Source organism: Pimephales promelas, chromosome 8, assembly GCF_988280905.1.
Source record: "Pimephales promelas chromosome 8, fPimPro1.hap1.1, whole genome shotgun sequence".
Taxonomy (NCBI): domain Eukaryota; kingdom Metazoa; phylum Chordata; class Actinopteri; order Cypriniformes; family Leuciscidae; genus Pimephales; species Pimephales promelas.
Genome location: NC_142776.1, coordinates 22,442,932 through 22,463,392, shown reverse-complemented (window position 1 = coordinate 22,463,392; position 20,461 = coordinate 22,442,932). Strand labels below are relative to the sequence as shown.

The following is a 20,461-nucleotide window of genomic DNA, read 5'->3' as shown; positions in this document are numbered from 1 at the left end:
TTAGCTATTTGTGAACCTATACTTATTAGGCTTATTTCTTTGATTCATATCATGCGTTGATATAATCAGATAATCAGATGGCTGCAGCATCTGTGTTTATTCCTGCATTGTAAACACTAATTTTCAAAATGATCTCTTAATCTACAGAACTAAAAAGTAATTTGCGCAGTATCTCTTGCGTAAAGTGAATCAAACTGACGCTCTCCATGTTCCGTTTGCCGCACGTGTCACACTTTTAGATGCATGCGCTTTAGAATTAATCACAAACTCTGGATCAAACCCGAGTTGACAGACAACGTTTATACCGAGCGTTGTGACCCCGTTGAACCTGATTTAAAGCAGGTTGGATTTATCGAGATTTTTCAACTCTTAACCTATTTGAAACCTTTTTATAGTCTTATGTTTGAAATTCGCTTTTCAGCTAGCTTCATGCAATATGCCACTGGGCCATTAAATGTAAAGTTTGTTATTCCATTTTATGATATTTATAGGGCCATCACTCAATATTCCAGCATTAATGATCAGTATAGATGCAAGTATCGTCCAATAAAGGAAGATTTATGAAGTCATTTTTTAATAGTTATTTGCCATGTATGCCATGTTTTTCATATTTTAAAAGTAAATGAGCAAAGGTTAGAAAGGTTATACACATACTGTTTTCCAGTATGTATTTGCATCCTGCAAGAAAAGCAGGATGGTTACAGGACTGGGATTTGTATGCACAGGTGTTCATCTTAATAACTCTGTATTGCATGTCTGTTTCCTCAGGTAATTTTAGCCTCAGGCTATTATGCAGCGTTTAAAGTCACTTTGGTGGCTAAAGCTCTAGAGGGAGTTTATGATGGAGCCATACACATTACAACAGACTATGAGGTATGTTCCATCCTGAATGTGTGGGTCTCTATTACAACTTTTCCCTAAAACTGTCATACCAAAGCTGATGCTTGGGCAGGAGGATATATAGTACACCACATATAGTATAACACACACACACACACATATATATATATATATATATATATATATAATAAATATATAAATGCATAGATAACATTTTTTTTTAATCTAGATTCAAATGGCTCATTTGAATTCTGCCAAAGGCATTCAGAATATGTATGCTACCCAAATAAATAACCTCACAGCTAGTTTGTAAGATGGGCAGGGGCGGAGCTAGACTCTCAAGACTGTGGGGGCAGAGCAAAAAAAAAAAACCTAAAATATATGTAATAATGTGTCACTTGTTGAGCGTGTGTATGTATGTATGTATGTGTGTGTGTGTATATATATATATATATATATATATATATATACACATTCATAGCGCTTAGTAAAAAGTAGGGCTGGGTAATAAATATCGATTTCTCGATATTAATCAATTCTCATTTTTACGAACCGATATCGATTCTTAAATCTCAAGAATCGATTAGTCATCCTGTTTCATTTGAATGAATGGGACATTGTATCGCGGCTGCGCGCATCCAAAAAAAAAAAATCGCAAAAATCTTTGTCCTTTGTTACTATTGATATGAAAAAGTCTCAATTTTCAAATTGCGTCCATTTTCTTTAGAAATTCAAAAACATAAATAGTGTTTTGGCGCTGTGGCGTGAGATCGCTCTGGAGAAGCAACAGCGCTGATCTCTCTTCCGGCTTAATAATACCGGTCACAGCACGAAATAAACATGAATGAGCATCTGAAAGTGTGTTAAAAGATAGAGTACAACTTATCGAAATCCGTATCATGTCACATTGATTCGTTCAATCAGCGCTTCAACCGTGGAAAGACGTCAGTTAAACAGCTTGTAGTCAATGTCATGTATCGTCATATTTACCTCAGAAAACCCACATAAACTCAGCTATTCAGTTATTCTCTAAAACTCAGTTATTCAGCTAGAAAAAATAACTCTAGAGAGGAGCATTTTGCTAAATATGCATTATAATCTTAATGTTCTTCAATATTTAATGCACATTTGAATAAATCTGGCAAGTTTTTATGACAGCCACCATTTAAATGTTTATTTCATATAATCTTCTTATTATAAAAATAAATAAAAGTGTAATTTAAGTGTTTGTATAGCTACAAAACAGTTCATTTTTACTTTCATATTAGGCTAATGAAGTCTATAGGCTACAACTAGACTCCCATAGTTTACAGCATTTAAGAGATTTGATTCCCTTGATAAAAATGGGCATTTATTGTAACTGATATCCAAAATAATCGATATTGAATCGAATCGAAATCGAATCGAATTGCAAGCTTGAGAATCGAAATCGAATTGAATTGTGAAATTTGTCTCAATACCCAGCCCTAGTAAAAAGATGCCATTAAACAAAGATTTAAAATATACTGCCTTTGTTGTTTCTGCATTATTTTGGAGATTCACATACGTACAAATAGATCTGTAACATTACTTTCATTCATTTATAATGGTTATAACTTTCTAGATTTTTCCCGTCAATCTTTGCAGATTTAAGCTGTTCTGAAATTCTTTTTTGGTGTGTATATTACACTGGGCTGACAACCACTGATGTTAGCGGTTCCTGGTTTGATACCAGCAGGTTTTAAGGGGTTATGTAGGGGAGCAAAAGTTTTAGAACCGTTTCAGATCAAGCTCCTGCACCAGCTCAGGCACACTATAGGTAGAAAAGTGGCATATATTTAACAACACAGTGGCAGCCATTGAACAAATCTTCAGCTAATATGTCTCTCTTTCAGATATTGACTATCCCTGTAAAGGCTCTCATAGCTGTTGGAACATTAAGCTGTTCACCCAAACAAATCATTCTTCCCCCTTCATTTCCGGTAAGTCTTAAAAAACATTCTCAAAATCGTAGTCATATCCTTTTGTTTCTAGATATTTTTGTAAATGGTTCAAAAGTACCTGTTCATTGAGATCTCAACATAATAAAGACACTTCTATTGTACATGTAATGTGAGCATGTGATTCATCACTGCTTTCACCCCCAGGCACTGTTTGAACACCACTCCCTGTGTCCAGTGCCATGTGCGAACATGAACAGTTTTGCAAACCACTGTTATTTTTACAAGACAAGAGACAATTCATTAGGTTTCAGAGCATTTTCAAGTGATTTTCATCAGCTGTTATTTTTTTTCTGTGTTTTTTTTTATTTAGGGAAAAGTGGTTCACCAGGGTTTCAGCATACAGAGTTCTTTCTCACAGAAAGTAAGGCTTCAGCAAATTCGCTCTCTCACGGAGGATGTCCGGTTTTACTTCAAACGACTTCGCAGTAACAAAGTGGAGTTGGAACCCAGGCGAAAGTCCAAGGTGCCAGGCCCAATTACAACACTATAACACTATACTAAATAGAATACACCTGCCCACAGTTTGCTCAGTTTACTTTGTGCTACAAGTACAATAATACAATGTAGAATCATTTTGGATGAATCAGATGTTTTATATCTTAAGAATTTACTTTTGTTTTTTTACTCCTTTTCCAGATAGCAAACATTTATTTTGATGCCAGCTTGCAGTGTGGTGATCACTGTTATGTGGGATTACCGTTTGTATTGAAATGTATGCTTTCTTTCTAAAAGAAATTATGTCTTTATTTTAAAAAAAAGTAGTTGTTTTTGTACTTTTTTTTAAAGAATATTTCTCCTATGTGTATTTCTATCTGCAGCGGAGTCCAGGCCCCATGGTTTAGTTATGCAGGAGGACATGTGGGATGCTGATGTAGATCTACATCAGCGGCTCCTGAAAAGATGGCGAGAGCTCAAAGAGCAATCAGGCCTTGAGTGAGTCCGATACATCTTGCTTGAAACCAAATTTAGATAACCACACTTTGAATGTATTGTTTCTGTATCTTTGGGATTTGTCTTGTGAAGGGTTGAAGCTTTCTTCGAAGTTAACACTGATCTGCAGAAGAATGTTCAGGCCAAAATCTTAGCGCAGCTCACGTGGCCCTCGCTGGTCAACTCATCAAAACAGATCCATTTTTCACTAACAAACACCAACAGCTCATCGGTGAGTGTATTAACACACCAATCATTTACAAAACTCTACACATTTTCCACTTTGTGTGCCTATTTATTAATATCTTTGTATTCATTTTTTTAGCTACAAATTATTAAGTCCACTATAGTATTTTTACTGTAGTCAAATATATTTAAACTTTGAACAATACCTAAACTTGCCCTTTTAGGAAGAAGAAGTGATTCTAGAAAACCCAGCCGATGTCCCGGTCTATGTCCAGGTTCTCCCTCTGGCTCTGTACCCAAATCCTTCAGTGTTTACCGGCAAACTTGCTGACAGGTAAGGCACGTCTTATGCGTTTTCATGTATGAGGACCTGTTTATACCATTCAGGGCTTGATATAAGGACTGCCTGATGTCCCGGGGCCTTTAAAGTGCAAGAAAATGTGAAAGAGAACTCAATTCAGTAGTACCCGCAAGCTGCCTCATAGATAGTTTTTCGTACGAAATTGAGTTCGCTTTTTCATCTTATCGCACTTGCACGGACAAATGCACTCAAAATTGTTATGAATGCACTCAAAACTCGAATATGATCCCTGGGTTACCCCTTTTCTAACACGAATATTTGGTCATGCAAACGCGTATCGGCATATCCCCATCAAAAGGAACATTCATTTGTGTTTTGCGCAAGTTCTATTCGCAAGGAATCTTGGTCTTTTGAGTAGAGGACGGCACATACAAAAACCCACGTGCGGTATACCGGAAGTTAACAAAGAAGTAGAGGTAAACATGGCGAGACGCAGCACAGCACCATACTTTTTGAGCAATCGCTATCTGCCCCGAACTATTCATTATCCACATGCTGCTGCTGTTGTTGTCTTTGGATACAGGAAGAAGAATTGGAAATGTCGCATATTAGCATTAGGTTTTTCTAAGGCGAATGTTAATGTTTTAGTCAGACCATATCATCTTATTTCCATGATGTCGTGTCATGCTTTTCACGAGACACACCGCAGCCACAATATGACAGATTTATTTCTTTTATTTATTTATTTTTTTTAATGCAAAATATGTCAAAACACATTCACTTACACATATTTGACTATCATAATATATCAGATAATAAGTATAATGCACTGATAAGGGGCTTTCATACCAGTTGGTTCTTAGAAATAGCCACCAGGGTGGTTCCCCGAGAACGAATGGTTCCCCTAGGAAAATTTTACTTTTTGCATTCGCACTCTGTAGTGATGTAAGCCACGCTTGTTGTTTTGACTTTATTTTGATGGCGCGTCGGACCTTTTTTTTTTTTTTTTTTTTTACGGTGCTGAGAATGCCAGCCAGAGTCTGAACACACAGTGCTCGTATTCTCAGTGTTCATTTGTTTATGATATGTCTAACAGTCCAATCTACAGTCCAGTCTAATACGTTATTAGATTGAACTGTTATACAAGGAATGTAGACAGTATATGATATCTTTCTGGAGTAAACATATAAGCTATAATCTATGTGTTTACACAGCTTTTTAAAAAAAGGCAGGTGCTGGTGTTTCGTGTGCGTTTGGTCAATCAGCGATCACTAACGTCATTGGTAGTTCCTATAGTGCTGAGTTAGACATTTTAGATCTGCCCTGAAATAGGAGCTAAATTAGTTCCTTCAAAAGGAGTTCCTAGAACTAAAATCATTCCTAGTTCCTGCAGTGAGAACACACCAAAAACAGGGTACTTCCCCCAATACAGATGTCAGTGTGTATTTAACAAACTATAAATGTATTTTTGCTTGTACTTATGTGTATTTAAAATGTCTGAAACATTGTGGTTGAGACATAAACATTATGTGGTTGAAAACACCGAATAGTTGCTATATAGATGTCTCTAGCCAAGCGTCAGCAAAAGTGCGAAAGCACATTTGAATTTAGCTGTTGACTTTATCACATTACACAATAGTGTGATCGTACATTTTAAAGGATTAATCTGTTTAATTTTTACAGTGAAGACTGCAGTCATTTTAGATTTGATAACTTTATGCAATTTCTGTTGCATTTCTTAACTGAATACTACTGTTAGACCCACCTGAAAAAACTTATAGCACTATTGATTTAACTTGTATCTTTGTTTTTGTTATTGTTTTTTTTTCTTATTTTATTAGTTTATTTCTCTTTAATATTATTTTAACTTTAACTTTGCTGTGGTATTGAAATTTGAATGGAGAATTGGGATTTTTTTTAGTGTTGCAATAACCTTTTTTATTAGAATAATTTTATTTTTTGTAGCAATGCCAGTGACATTTTTGGCAGGGCAAGTAAATACTTTAACCAGTTGAAAAAATTTTAGCAAGTGGGATATTATTTGAAAACAAAATATACCTTAAAAATAATAAATAAATCTCCAGATAATATTTGACTTTCCTTTGAAATATATAAAATCTTAGCAAGTGGGATATTATTTGAAAACAAAATATGCCTTAAAAATAATAACTAAATCTCCAGATAATATATTTACTTTTTTAAATTGTGTATTTTTTCCTAATAGTGAAAGAACAATATGTACAGTAAATGTGCAAAATAAATATTGCAATGTTAGTTATTTCGCAATATCATGCAGCCCTAAAATGGATTTCATCTGATTTCCTGTTGTTCCTGAAAGGTTTCCATTAGGAAAGTTGTCCAACATCAACATTAACACGCATACACTGGAATTTCAGGTCCATAAAAATCATGTAAGTAACAAGGACATTTTGTGACCATACATGCATGTCATTGTATAATTGAATTTAATTGAACTTAATCCTTCTACTTGGCAAAATTCTTCTAAAGATATCCATTCAAAAGAATTTCTGCATTGTGGCTGGGGTGTCTATGGTGCTAATGACTTGTGTATGTTTGTCAGTCTTCAGTAATGAAGAGTTCCACAGGATTTGTTGAAGGTTTGATTCGGCCCTACATATACAATGTGCTCCTTATGCCTGGGGAGGTAAAGTCCTTCAATGTGAGGTTCAGACCCATTACTAATCACAGTGTCTCTTCTCTGCTAGTCGTCAGGTAAGTTTAGTGTGCCAAATGAGTTCTAAAAAAGTGTTTTGTTATGAGAGTGCTGTTGCACATTACCCTTGTCATATTTGCACAGGAACAACCTGACGATAGTAGACTTGATCATGGTTCATGGTCAAGGCACAACAGAGAGTCTTAGACTGGCTGGTAAAGCCCCAGGTCTTGGCAACTCTCTGAGGTTTAAACTTACAGAGGCATTCCTCAAAGACTGTTCAGATGGTGAGTGTCAAATTTAAATAAGAATTCTGAAGTTTTCATTGTTAACAACTAGTTAACTGAGATTGTGTACTTTTCTATTCACATACTTGTTATGCTGTTGTTTAGTTGTGTATGTTTCTCAATTCTTTAAGTTAAAGCCAAGGAACCAAACTTCACTCTTCGAAGGACTTTCAGGCTGGAGAACACAGGTCTTCTCCCGATTCACATTCGATCTATGGAGATCAGTGGCAACACCTGTGAGGGTTATGGCTTCAAAGTTCTCAACTGTGAAGAATTTGCACTCAAACCAAACACTTCAAAAGACCTCGTCATACTGTGAGTGGTTTCATGGTTACCATTTTTAACAGAAAATAAATGTTGTGTTAATAATGTCTTTAAAACTTAGCTGCTTTTCATTCCCAATTAATTTAATTTCCCTTATTTTAGATAGTTCGATCATAAATAACAGTTGGACAAAGATGATTAACTCTTTTCTATCTTGTGATGTGCAGGTTTACACCAGATTTCACATCATCCAGAGTGATCCGGGAGCTGAAGTTGGTGACTGTGGGGGGTTCAGTGTTTGCGTTCGTGCTGAATGCATCATTGCCATATCACATGCTGGCAGTGTGTGCCGAGACCCTTCCCCGACCCAACTGGGAGCTTGAGCTCTACATCATCGTCTCCCTCATTATGAGGTCTGATTTCTGATAGCTAAGAAAGTCTAAACTCATAGTCATATAATCTAAAAATTGCACAGCAAAAACTAAGACTTTGTTCACAATGGCAATTGTTTGCTTAAAATTTTTGTGGATATATATTTTTTTGATGGAAAGCAATTTAAACTACAGTATTAATACTTAACTCTTAAAAAGTAGTTGGTTATGCCTAAAATTCAAGTATATATAAAACCGTGGCATTCATGTTTGACATTTTAAGTAATTTTTACTATAGAGATCGGTTTATTTATATTATGTAAATTGAGCATTGTGTTTGTAGTGTATTAGTATGTTCTTTCCAGTTCTGTTTAAAGTATCATATTTTTTATATATTCTAACACATTAATAAAATACTTTGGATTTATTAATAAAAAATAAATATCCGTAAATGAATAACAGTGTGATGTTTCTTTAGCTCCATGTTCCTGCTGGTCATTGCTACTGCCTATCTGGAGGCCCAGGGAATATGGGAGCCCTTCAAACGACGGCTGTCTGTGGAATCCAACTCTCCCATGGAGACTGGAAAACCTTTTGATCTCAGGGAAATTGTGCGAATTCAAAGTGATGCTAAGTGAGTTTTTATTTTATTTTTTATTTTTTTATAAAGTTTATAAAGAAGTGATGTGCCATTTTTCTTTCTCTCTGATTTTCTCTGCATTGTCTTCTCTGCAAGAAGTTTTACGAAATCCATTTAATCTGTTACAGCTTGAATGATTTTGCTGACTCAAACCAGAACTCAACAAGAGGAATGTACGGGTCAAACATTGGGGGGCGGACTGGGGGTCGGCAAGGTGGTCCGCACTCCACCTCCAACAGCAACGGTGTTCTGCCAGACAGCAAGCCCAGATCTGGTTCAGGCCGCTCTGGATCTATGCAATCCTCTTCCTCCTTTCCTCTCAATAAAGATAGTGGCCAAGGACTCACTCAGCTGACTAACCGAAAGGCCCGAAGTTCCAAACAACAGCAGCAGGGATCAGGCCTCCTGGAGGACCTCCCGAGCTCAACACCCTCACAGTCCAACAGCACAAGGGCCAACAGTACAGAAGATCAGGATTACAACCGACTCATGGTAGCCATGGATAAAGACCTTGACAGGCCTGAGTCTTCTGCCAATAATGTGTCTTTAGATCACAATTCACAACAGTTCTCACAAAACAAAGGTAATATAGAAATATAACTGTATAGATTAATATTCAACTACTTATGTCAACTGTTTGTCCCAGAGGTCAGTGTAATTTGCAAAATGTACAATATAACTTGTAAATTTACTTGAATGTTTTTCAGTGCTTGAATCAAAAGGGAAAGTGAAGAATAAAACAAAAGCTCTTAAGAAGAAAGAGGAGAAGGAGAGGAAAACAAAGGGAAAGGCTCAAGGAGATGATTTAAAAGAGCCACTGGCAGACAATGATGACAGCTCCTCTACTACCACAGAGACCTCTAACCCTGACATGGAGGCCAATATTAAAGAGGTACATACACGAGACATAGTACAGAGTAATTTATAAACTTCTTGCTATTGTTTTTAGATGAAATCTTTGACTGCAATTTGTCTTATTAACCAGGACCCAGTGAAGGTGAAAGGAAAACCTGTGTCAATGGACAATGGAAAAGAAAGAGAAGAAATTACTCCCTTTCCTACTAAACTAAAAACTAAGAAACAACCAACCACAAAGAAGGAGAACCAAGTGGAAAAATCCAGGTTTGTTCAGATTTTGTTGGTGTTGGGGTATTTGGAAGGAACAACTTTTGGGATATTTGATATAATTTGCAGCCGTCCAGGAGACGCTATCAATATGCCAGAGAGTCACTGAACTACTGGGAAAGGTGGGATGTCTGCAGAATTGCTTCAAAGCAGCTTAACAGTTGAAAAACCAATGGGAAAAAGAAGTTGTAGTGTCAGGTTCAGTGTTTGTAAGTTTCAGGAATCAGAATTCAACAGAATTACAAGTGCACCTTCAATTTCAACTATAAAGCATCTTTCCACTGTATTCACAGTGCAAACTTTCCATGTTAAAAAGCCTATTTACCCACCTAAACGTAATCGTGACCAATGGGATTTTGTAGGTGTTTGACAGCCAGTGAGAAGTTTTAACTTCAACTTTTGTTTGAAATGGTATTACACTCGTTTATTCTTCGATTTCCTTTTAAATATATCAGGGCTTTAGAGGTAGGGGCCTGAGGTTTTATTTGAGCAACCCAAGGTGCTATTAGTAGGGCAGAAATTACATATTTCATCTTGAAGGCCTTAAAGTTTCAACTAAGCCTTTTTATCTGTAACTTAGAATATTGAATATAAATATATATTTTCTAGAATTATGGCTTTATGTTTTGCATCAGACTTACTCAGTCTCTGTTATTACTCTGACAGTTTAAAATCATATTTAAAAAATAATAATTTCTACACAGCTCTCTTGAACTCCCTTACGTCACACCGCTGGAAAAACAGGATAAGCAGCGCAAGACCTTCACCAAAACCCTTGCCAATACAGGAATTCACGGCTTCTCCAAACCACGAACTCTGGGCAAACGTACGTGTTCGCTATTCCACCCAACTTTTGAATCTTGCAACCATTTTAAAATTATTTTTACTCTATCCTAGTAGTCAGTGGGAAGATGGGTGATGACCGGCTATCTCCACTTGGAAAGTTTGTTTCCAATGGCTCCATGTCAGAGCTGGGTCATAGTAGTGGATCAGAAGGAGAGAAAGAGTCCCCCCCACCAGAATGGGATGTTCCTCTCAGCAAAACTGGCAACCGTAAGCAATGAGTACAGAAGTTTTACCTGTGCTTATTTATGAGTCAGTTTGCAATTTTATTTACTCTTATCCCAAAATTTAAACATTTGTCTCATGTCTTATCAGAAGCAGACAGTCTTCAGCAGATCTCTATGCAGACCATGCATGCAGATCCCTTCCTGAAAGGACCCAGCTCAGCTATCTCCAGAACCTGTTCCCCACCCCCAACCTCCCCTGGCCTGGTGCCTCGTGGAAGCTACAGCGGCATGCTCCACACCAACAGGTAACTTTAACAGGCGTCTGGTTTAAAGTGCACATACTACTAGAACTCATTTGAGAAACTGCCATCAATGGAAATCCATGAGTGATGTTTTTTTCTTGTATTTTTTTATAGCGAGGCTGCTTTAAAGAAGGCTCCAGGGAATAAGCTCACCAAGTCGAACTCTTTGCCTGGTCAGAATGGAAATCCAACTTTTGCAGCTGTAGCTGCTGGCTATGACAAAAGCCCTGGTGAGCTTGTACTTGAATGTTGTTGTGCACCGATCAAAATATTTGTGGCTGATACCTTTAACTGATATTTATTTTTAAAGTGCCAACACATTTATGCGTAAATGTTAAACAAGTTGTGTGCTCTTGTTTTCACAGGTGGCAGTGGTTCAACTAGTAAAGCTGACAGTCTGGGGAAGGTGACACTGTCTCACATGACATCAGTGGAGAGTGATGGATCTGACAGGTGCAGTGCCTTCATAATGAAACATCGCTTAATGCACTGCTTAATCAATGTTTTTACAAGTATATTTATAATGTCATTGTGCATCTTTTAGCTCTGGACTCTGGAGCCCAATAGACACCACCAGCAGCACTGGTTTTGGTCCAGTAAACGCTTTCTCTGCTTTTGGACCCAACAACCCACTTAACCTCTCTGGAGGTATGCAAAAACCAGTCTATTTTTAAAATTTGAATTTAAAAATCTGGCATGTGATCAGGTAAAAACATAAAAGAAGGAAAACCACCCTGACCCCAAGGCAATTATATTATTATCAACGATACAAGAAATATTGCAATAATACATTTACTTTTTACATTTATTCATTTAGCTGACTCTTTTATCCAAAGCGACTTACAATTGCTATATATGTCAGAGATATATGAACAGAGAGATCGGAGGGAAGGCGTGCAGCAGGAAAGAACATTGGGCAGTGAGCGTTGTCTTTTGACGCAAAGAGGCCGACTTCCGCTTTGCTAAACAGGTGCCATAATTTCTGGACTGTTTGGGGGTACAGGGACCATTCCCCTGGGGCAACGTTGTCCCTGGATAATTTGTCTCGGCCGTCGTTCAGGTGGCCTGGCACATGTGCAGCTCTCAGCGAGCGCAGGTGATTCTGAGACTACGTGAGGAGGCGCTCTGTTAAAACGCAGAGGTTCCTGGATCTGACACCGCCCTGACGGTTCACGTAGGACACCAGAACATAGTGGTCCTCTATGAAAGGGAGGAAGCACTTCAGCGTGTTCTCACCCGCTATCATTTCCAGACAGTTTGTGAAAGACAATTTATGTTTTTCACAAGGACATGTGCAGCATGCTTTTTTCTTGTGTAAAATAATGTCAAAATCTAAAAAATAAAGAGAAAATTCTGCATTGTTTTAAAAGAAACAAAAAAAAATGTATACAACAAATGACCAATTCAACCCTAGGCCCATTTTATCACAACAATCCTGTATAAATTTAACTTAATGTATCAAATGAGGAACTCAGTCTCAGGCCCATTTTGTCCTTACATTCTTGCAAAAATAACTATAATGCAATAATAATATTTCCGCCCCTCCCTCACTTCCGGTTCTGGCGCTGGGGTTCTGAAACTGGTGGTGCTGCGGGTCTGCAGCTGGATATATCTCCTCGAAGAGAGCACCCCAACCTGAGTTGGACGCATCTATCGAGATGACCTTTCGATATGAGACAGTTCCAATCATCACTCCCCGCTGATACCAGTCGGCCACTAACCAGGGCTGCAGAGCAGTAATACAGGTCTGAGTCACTCTGATTTGTTAGAAGCCAGAGGCCCGAGCTCAGCGAGGTGCTCGAGCCTTCAGCCAGTGTTGAAGTGGGCGGATGCGCAGTAAGCCCAGCTGAAGCACTGCTGCAGCTGAGGCCATACTGCCCAGCGTCCTCTGGAATGTCTTCAGAGGGATGATGCTGCCCTTCTGGAAAGACACAAGCTAGATGTCGAACACGGCACGTGCGCAGTGTCGCTAAATGAGCCGTCATGGCCACAGAGTCCAGACTCCAGTTCTATTCCTAGAAAGGAAATTGACTGACTGGGAAGTAATGAGCTCTTGGTCCAGTTGACCATGAGACCCAAGCTTTCCAGGTGACTGAGGAATACAGTTCTGTGAGAGCATTTCTATCACTGACTGTGCCAAAATCAGCCAGTTCTCCAGATAGTTCATAATTCGCAAATCCAATTTCTCATGGGGGCGAGAGCCGCGTCCATGCAATTTGTTAAACTTACGGGGTGCTAGAGACAGGTTGGACAGTGTATTGATATACCTGACTGTTGAAGCCGAATCTCAAGAATGGCCTGTGATGGGGTATTACTTGAATCTGAAAATATGCATCTTTCAGATCGAGAGAAATAAACCAGTCCCTCGGACGAACATGCGCAAGGATTTGAATGGTGCTTCTTTTTGCACGGTCCTGCAAAGGGCAGAGTGTGAGAGTTGTTCACTTCAAGCTTAACCGGCAAAAAGTGCTTCGCAGAGCTCGCAACCCCCTGACGAGAGGACGAGAGCTGTGTGTTCCTGGCCCAGGCAGAGAGCGCAGATCACATGGCGGTCTCCGTCGCTGAGTGGGGCCACAGGAAGTGCGAGGCATCTTGAAAAAGACTCTGGCTGCTCTTTTAGGAGTGAGTTTGCAAAGAAAAGTTTACATCAATGGATAGCATAGCTCGCACTGATGGCTGAAGGTGGCGAAGACGTCCGGCTTCTTCAGGCACTGACCTAAGCTCATCGACGGCAGCGGCGGCTCCTCTCTAGATCCGCTAAGCCATGCCCATCCTGGCGGCTGTGATGCAATGAGTGCGCGATGTCACGTTGGGCTCATTGGTAGGCTGCTGCAGTTGCCGCAGGGCAGCTAATGAGCACGCTAGACACACTGCTCTTCGTCTACTAGCTGCTACACTCCGTTGACAATGGATACACAAATTAATCAATATCAATATTCAATATCAATATAAGCTAACTTGCACAATACGAGAGAACCTCTCGTAAGTGAACTTATATACTTACTGTATAATAAAACACTGTGTCGGTTGCAAAGATAAAGTATTAGAGAACGTAACATTTTGTGGTAACTTCTAGTAATTGTTTAAGTCCATTTCACAATTTTAATTATCATACAGTAGCCACCACCCTTCCCCAAAACCATTTTTTTTCTTGGATATTAGCAACTTAGGTGGTTCTTTTCAGGGCAGAAAATATGGAAATCCATATACGGAAAAATCACATCCCTGTAAAAACCAGTTTGGAATGCCAATGTATCCAATATTATGGTTATTCTCTCTATCAGTTTTCAGAGGCATGACCGTTCCCAAGAGTTCAGAGCCCCAGCAGAGTTGGCCTGAATACACTCCAGTGTCACCGTCCATCTGGGATACTGAGCCTGTTAACACCTGGGCTACCAGCACTGGATCCCCATCAACTCCAACAACTGTAAGATATCTCTTCCTTGTTACTCTGCAGTGATGCATTAAATTGATCAGTAACAGTAAAGACATTTATATTATTAAGACATTTATATTAGCATTATAATTATTTCTGAAAGATCATTTGACACTGAATACTGAAGTAATACCTGCTGAAAATTTAGCTGCCATTAAAAGGAGGAAATTGCATAAATAGGTATACTATTTTTCACAATTTTACTTTTTTATCAAATAAATGCAGCCTTTGGGAGCATAAGAGACTTAAAAAAATCTTACCATCTCAAAACTTGAGTAGTAGTGTGTGTGTGTGTGTGTGTGTGTGTGTGTGTGTGTGTGTGTGTATATATATAGCAATAATAAGCTATGCTTAAAGGGCACCTATTATGCCCCTTTTTACAAGATGTAATATTGGTCTAGGGTGTCCCCAGAATGTATTTGTGAAGTTTCAGCATAAAATACCCCACAGTTAATTTATTATAACCATTTGAAAATGTTGTTTTTGGGGCCTGTTTAAAAATGAGCTGTTTTGGTCTACACGACCTTAAATGCAAATGAGCTTCATATCCCCGCCCTGCCTTTGGATGAGGGCGTAACTTGATACCTATGGCAGTCGGTAATATAGAAGCAGAAGGGCTGAGAGAGTGAGAGACCCGCTGTCATTCAGTCGTACATGTTTGAATCGAAATATATAAATAGTCTCTGATCAGACCCAGATGACGAAGAGACTCAGAGAGAGAGAAGAGAAAAGACACAAATGTACAGACATCATACGACGACAACAACTTTAGACGCATTTGTTGTTGAATTGGCTGACATCGACTGAAATGACTAATTTGCTCATAAATCATAAAATACATTTACTGGAGGTGACATTGGATCGCAAACAGTAGACGACGATCCACACTTGAGGATTAACTTTGAAGCAAGACCTGCTTTCAATTGACCCTCGTTCACAAATCAGTCAGTCAGAAAATGATTCGCTCAAACAAACTTATTTACGAAGGAAAGGCGCCACTTAAACTTCCAAAATACAATACATCCACTGTGTTTTCAGTGGCTCTATATGAAGTAAGTGAAAACTACTATGTATGTCATTATTACATCCCATTCCACAACAGAACACTTATGTTTCCAAGAGACATTACCGGCTGTCGTTGAAACAATGGAGGATGGTGTACAGATCACCGAGGGCGGGGTCTATGCCACAACCACATTGTCAATCAAACCCTTTGCTCAATTCTACATCACAAAGCGCTGAATCTTAGAACAGCTCGTTCTGGGTGGATTTTTATCATTCTAGGGTGGTTTTGCTCAAACACTGCCAACACACATTTATGTTCAAACACCATGTAAAAGTGAATTTTGCATAATAGGTGCCCTTTAATGCTTCAGATTTCCCATGACTATATATAAATGTAGTTTTGCAGGTTATGAGATGATAGTCTTTCTCTTTCTGCTTGTGTTTAGTCCATTTTGGGCAGTGCACGCAGTCCCTGGTCCTTCAGCAGGTCCATCTGGTCCACTGGCAATGACTCCACCCTGCACTCCTTCAACCCTCCTACTTCCTCCGCTCTCCCTGACCTGGTCAGCCACACCGCACCGCCCACACCTGCCCCAAACGACGTGGGTCGCACCTACAACCCCTGGAACATGGGGTGGTCTCCCTCTCTCAATCGTTGGAACTCAGAGCCCTGGCCCAACAGCCCTGACAACAATGGCGTCTGAGGCAGAACAGCCTCGCTGAGCAACAGAAAATGCAGTGGTTTCTAATCTTGTTTTATTTTTCCTGGATGAATCGTATGATGTACACCAAGATCATTTTAATAATTGGAAAAAATCTTGAATTGTAATATGGTACGGATATCCATTGGAAGCGCAGTGTTGCAATTCCAATTCACCTCAAAATTCAGACCTATTTATTTTAGTGGGGTATAAAAATGCCTTAAGTTCAATTTTAAAAGACAAAGTATACGAAAAATTGACTACATTGGTTTAATGCTATTGCCCTTGTAGGGGTATTTTTCTTTACCATTTTAGAGATCCCCTGTTTTAAGTAATACTGCATTGTTTGGAATTAAAGTATATGATCCAGTATTATTGTGTTAAAATGCAAGATGCAGTATTACTGAACCTTAAAATAAGCACTTTGTGTAAAACCCCACTCCAACAAAATGCTGTTATGTTGGTTTGATGATTTCATTCTTGAGCATTTTCTGGCCACACTTCTTGGTTGAGTTAACATTTGGGAAGATAAAAGTGGTTAATACTACGATTACCACACTGATTTGAACCCCTCTAAGTCCAAGCCAAATCGTAAAAGCATTCAGAAGTTGAGATTTTATTTTATTTTAATTGGCCTCAGCTTGAAGCTAAAAGCTTTATTTGCTGAAATTGGCTTTTAATTTGAGGGAGCTTAAAGAACTTGAAATGTGTTCTGTTCATCATTCATTTGTTACTTCAAAAGTGAGCGTTTGGTCTCATTGGTTGAAATAAACATATCAGGCTGGAATATTGACTCCTCATTTTATTTCTGGCTAAATTTTAATTTGCTTAAAGGGGCAATAATTGTCATCTCGTCCTTATGTTATTTCAAACTCAGGTTTCTAAACATAAATGTTTTAATAAAACCTGAGAGATTCCTGTCCCTCCATTGAAAGTCCATTGATCCTTCAAAAAGCTTATAAAGACAATCCATATTAACACTTTATTTCAAGTCTTCTGAAGAGAGACTTATTTCGCATTTAATCAGTGATCAACGCATGATTCATATGGATTACTTCACAATGTCTTTATGAACTTTTTGAAGTGTCAAAGTTTTGGTTTTTCTGTTAAATCTTTAAAAGAACAGGGACACTTGCAGAGGATTCTCTCTAATACAAATGCATTGCAAAGAAGCTTATTTTCTATGCTAATTGTAAAGAAGCCTTGAGCATCAAGCTGAACTTTTTAAGGTCACATGTCTTCATCACAAATGCAAGATGGCCTTTCTTCAGAGTATTGGCTTGGTCCACAGCCATCATGCCTCGTCCCAATACACCTTCTACCTCCACGCGAACGGCACACTGTACACTCTCTGTAATCACGCTGCTGTCCACACAAGCTGCCACAGCAAAGGCATCGTAAGGTACAAACCCTTGCCCAAAGAGCACATCTTTGTTTTTGTTGATGGAAAATTCTCTAGAGAAGGCCGAGCACTTGGAGGTTATCTTCTTCATGAATCGAGCAGCTGATGTATCCTGATTGACCAGCTCATCAAAACACTCCTGGAAAAATATGAAGTTTGTCAGGCCTATAATGTTCACGCAAGAATGGATTTTGCTCATGTTGGGAGGCTCTTACCCAAGATAGTTTGTTTCTGCAAGTGAACTCCCAGGTTGCAATGTGTGTTGAGCAGGTATATTCCTCCAAAACTATGTAAGCTGATTCAGCGTCCATTCTAAAATTAAACTCTGCCGTTGGTGTCAGATTTCCCCTACCTAGAAGATTTAACAGTGGATAGTGTGGGGAGATGGAGCTTAGCAGAAAGAGACCCGATTAGGGCAACGTGTCTTTACCTGTGCTGTTCTCAGCACTGGCTTGGTTTTTATTTTATACATAATCACTGATATCAAAAGTACAATTTGGAGGTACCTGTACAGTAGTTTATTTTCTTACCTTCCATATTACCGCCCATAATATACAGATCCTTGAGTTTCTGAGGGAAAGTGGGGTCTAAATTAACAGCCAAAGCCAAGTTAGTGAGTGGACCAAGAGCAATGAGAGACACCTGTGTATGGAAACAAACAGGGAAGCACATTCCATGGTCAACCACAAGATGGCATCACAACATTCAGAACTGTCAGAACACTAACTGCATTTGAAACATTCTTACCCAGTGGTTCTTAACCTTTTTGACCTTAACCCCCCATTGTTAAAAACAATATATGATTGCACTTCAAGTTATTTCTTGATATATCTTTAATGACAATGTTGCTCTTTTTCAACTTATTTTTTTATGGAAACCAAGAGTGTTAAAATAACTAAAAGTTTCAATAACTACAGGGCTTATAATTTGTATTAACAGTGTATAGGTGACTTTTCTAGTTGATGGTGTTTACAGGGTTTTTATTTATTTGTTTTTCTATCAGATTATTTTACAACCCTGTTTTTTTAAATAAAAATAGCAGTTAAGGGAACAAATTATCAAAAATATATATTATCTTACATTTGAGCTTATTTTAAGTATTTATTTTTTGTAAGACATATACTGTTTTAGGATCTCCAAAAAAAAAAAAAAAAAAAAATCTCCTAAACTGCATGGCCAACAAAACTAAAAAAAAAATACTGCAAAGTGGGTCCATAAGAGACTCAAAATGTGTGCTTTGTGTTCAAATGGAAGTTTTATTAACTATAATAACAAAATAATATGCAAGTTGATAGAAAATATTACATATTGTGCTTGAATGTTTATTTAATGTTCCTATTGAAACTTTTACATCAATATTCTATAACTAAATGGGGTTATTAGTTTAATTCTTACCTCTCCCTGGTTTTCGTTCACCAGTCGTATCATGGCATGAACAGCATGCTCTTTCTGTATCTGCCTCTTCCAACTCTCAGAGTTCTGTAGAACATCTCCAAGTCCATCTGTGCCAAAATGATCTTTCCATGCTGTGTCAGATCTAACTAGAGAACCAGCAGACCCTTTGAAAACTGGAATCTGAGGGAAAACAATACAATAGAATGCAATTTTCTCATCTTAGTTGACATTTGTGTTGGTACTGTTTTAAATGCACATACCTGGGTTTGTTGACAGACTGACAGTACTCGTATCACATTCTGACATACATTATCCACATCAGTGTTCCCAAAGCAGCAGGTGATGCCCAACACCTTCACACCGGGAGCTGCGAGAGCAACTATGATAGCCAGAGCATCATCTATGCCACAGTCTGTGTCGATTATTAGAAGCTTGCAAGCCATGCTGGTTAGATAGAAACATCAGACAAGTGATCACACAACAGGGTTGGGATGTTATCTATGGAGACTAGTTAATTTGTAACCAACTCAGTACTTGGTATTGCACCATTTGTTTTTAAGGTAATGCATCGTCATAAGCTTCCTGTAAATCATTGTGAAATAGCGCTATATAATATTTCAAGTGATAAAAGATTAACATGAATATGAAGAGTTCAGATGCAAAAGCCTCTAAATGCCATTTGAAATTTTCTTCTTTAATGATGACTTTTTTGTCAAACTTGTATATTTAAGTTCAGTAATTTCACTTAAATAACGATTAATAGGTAATTATCATTGCCATTTAAGTGAAATCACTGAACTTAAATATACAAGCTTGATACAAATGATCATTCTAGAAGAAAATTTCAAATGGCACTTAGAGGCTTTTGCATCTGAACTCTTCATATATATATATATATATATATATATATATATATATATGGAGAAACACCGCCATGACTTTTCAAATCCTTACAAGTCCACCTTTTACAGCAGTTAGAGAAACAATTGCTGCAGCAACCTCTACATCTGCAGACATTAATTGCGGACATTTTGGTCACTATTTGACATTGTTTGTGTTCAACTGAACTGTTGATTAACTGTTGAAGTAACTGTCTACTTTTTTTGTTCACATTATAACATTTGGGGGGCGAGAGGATAATTTGTGTGTATGTATATAAAATTAAGTAATTACTGTGAAACTTAAGTGAAATTACTGAACTTAAATATACAAGTTTGATAAAAATCATAATTAAAGAAGAAAATTTCAAATGGCATTTAGAGGCTTTTGCATCTGAACTCTTCATATATATATATATATATATATATATATATATATATATATAATATTAGAATATTATTAATAATAATAGTAAAATTTTAGTAAAAAATATATAGTAAAAAAAGGCTTTGAGGTGTCATGATGGTGTATTTTTTTACAGTCTATGGTCATGATGCATCAACAATTAAGTTTTGATCAGGGAACTTTCTGCAGGTTAAATCGTAAAATACGTATTCTAAAGCATATGTGTTTAACAGGGAAAATATTTTTAATAAATTGTTTCACATGGAGCCATGGTTTAGTTTTTAGCCTCTCTTCATGAACTCACTTTGTTTGTGTTTTTTCACCCC

At 37.9% G+C, this 20,461-nt stretch overlaps 2 protein-coding genes across 3 annotated transcripts in view; one reads left to right on the top strand and one right to left on the bottom strand.

Moving 5' to 3' along the window:
- Positions 1-16,841, top strand: part of tmem131 (transmembrane protein 131) — a 42,784-nt gene extending 25,943 nt beyond the window's left edge. Inside the window, exons 18-41 of one of the 2 annotated variants that reach the window (XM_089134167.1) lie at positions 769-873; positions 2,715-2,801; positions 3,133-3,285; positions 3,459-3,534; positions 3,641-3,755; positions 3,846-3,984; positions 4,163-4,272; positions 6,578-6,650; positions 6,821-6,972; positions 7,058-7,200; positions 7,332-7,515; positions 7,692-7,877; positions 8,314-8,469; positions 8,604-9,058; positions 9,183-9,367; positions 9,461-9,597; positions 10,305-10,426; positions 10,501-10,653; positions 10,759-10,915; positions 11,027-11,142; positions 11,278-11,365; positions 11,457-11,560; positions 14,197-14,339; positions 15,800-16,841. In XM_089134167.1, the coding sequence (XP_088990293.1) occupies positions 769-873; positions 2,715-2,801; positions 3,133-3,285; positions 3,459-3,534; positions 3,641-3,755; positions 3,846-3,984; positions 4,163-4,272; positions 6,578-6,650; positions 6,821-6,972; positions 7,058-7,200; positions 7,332-7,515; positions 7,692-7,877; positions 8,314-8,469; positions 8,604-9,058; positions 9,183-9,367; positions 9,461-9,597; positions 10,305-10,426; positions 10,501-10,653; positions 10,759-10,915; positions 11,027-11,142; positions 11,278-11,365; positions 11,457-11,560; positions 14,197-14,339; positions 15,800-16,057 (3,597 nt within the window). In that variant the 3' untranslated portion in view covers positions 16,058-16,841. Of the gene's footprint in view, positions 1-768; positions 874-2,714; positions 2,802-3,132; positions 3,286-3,458; positions 3,535-3,640; positions 3,756-3,845; positions 3,985-4,162; positions 4,273-6,577; positions 6,651-6,820; positions 6,973-7,057; positions 7,201-7,331; positions 7,516-7,691; positions 7,878-8,313; positions 8,470-8,603; positions 9,059-9,182; positions 9,368-9,460; positions 9,598-10,304; positions 10,427-10,497; positions 10,654-10,758; positions 10,916-11,026; positions 11,143-11,277; positions 11,366-11,456; positions 11,561-14,196; positions 14,340-15,799 lie in introns of both variants that reach the window. The other variant, XM_039691420.2, reaches the window with a different exon arrangement.
- On the bottom strand, positions 16,839-19,343 carry LOC120493129 (uncharacterized). The gene is made up of 5 exons (XM_089134168.1): positions 19,112-19,343; positions 18,852-19,031; positions 17,987-18,098; positions 17,672-17,808; positions 16,839-17,595 (listed from the first exon to the last, which is right to left on the bottom strand). The coding sequence occupies exons 1-5, from the start codon at positions 19,292-19,294 to the stop codon at positions 17,236-17,238; spliced, it is 972 nt and encodes a 323-aa protein (XP_088990294.1). The 5' UTR covers positions 19,295-19,343; the 3' UTR covers positions 16,839-17,235.
- Positions 19,344-20,461: the final 1,118 nt, after the last annotated feature.

Excerpts from the sequence above, each read along its gene's own strand:
- LOC120493129 (XM_089134168.1), bottom strand. The coding sequence starts at position 19,294 with ATGGCTTGCAAGCTTCTAATAATCGACACAGACTGTGGCATAGATGAT. Across the intron at positions 19,032-19,111 it reads CAGTCTGTCAACAAACCCAG|ATTCCAGTTTTCAAAGGGTC; the intron begins GTATGTGCATTT and ends GTTTTCCCTCAG. Across the intron at positions 18,099-18,851 it reads TGAACGAAAACCAGGGAGAG|GTGTCTCTCATTGCTCTTGG; the intron begins GTAAGAATTAAA and ends TTCCATACACAG.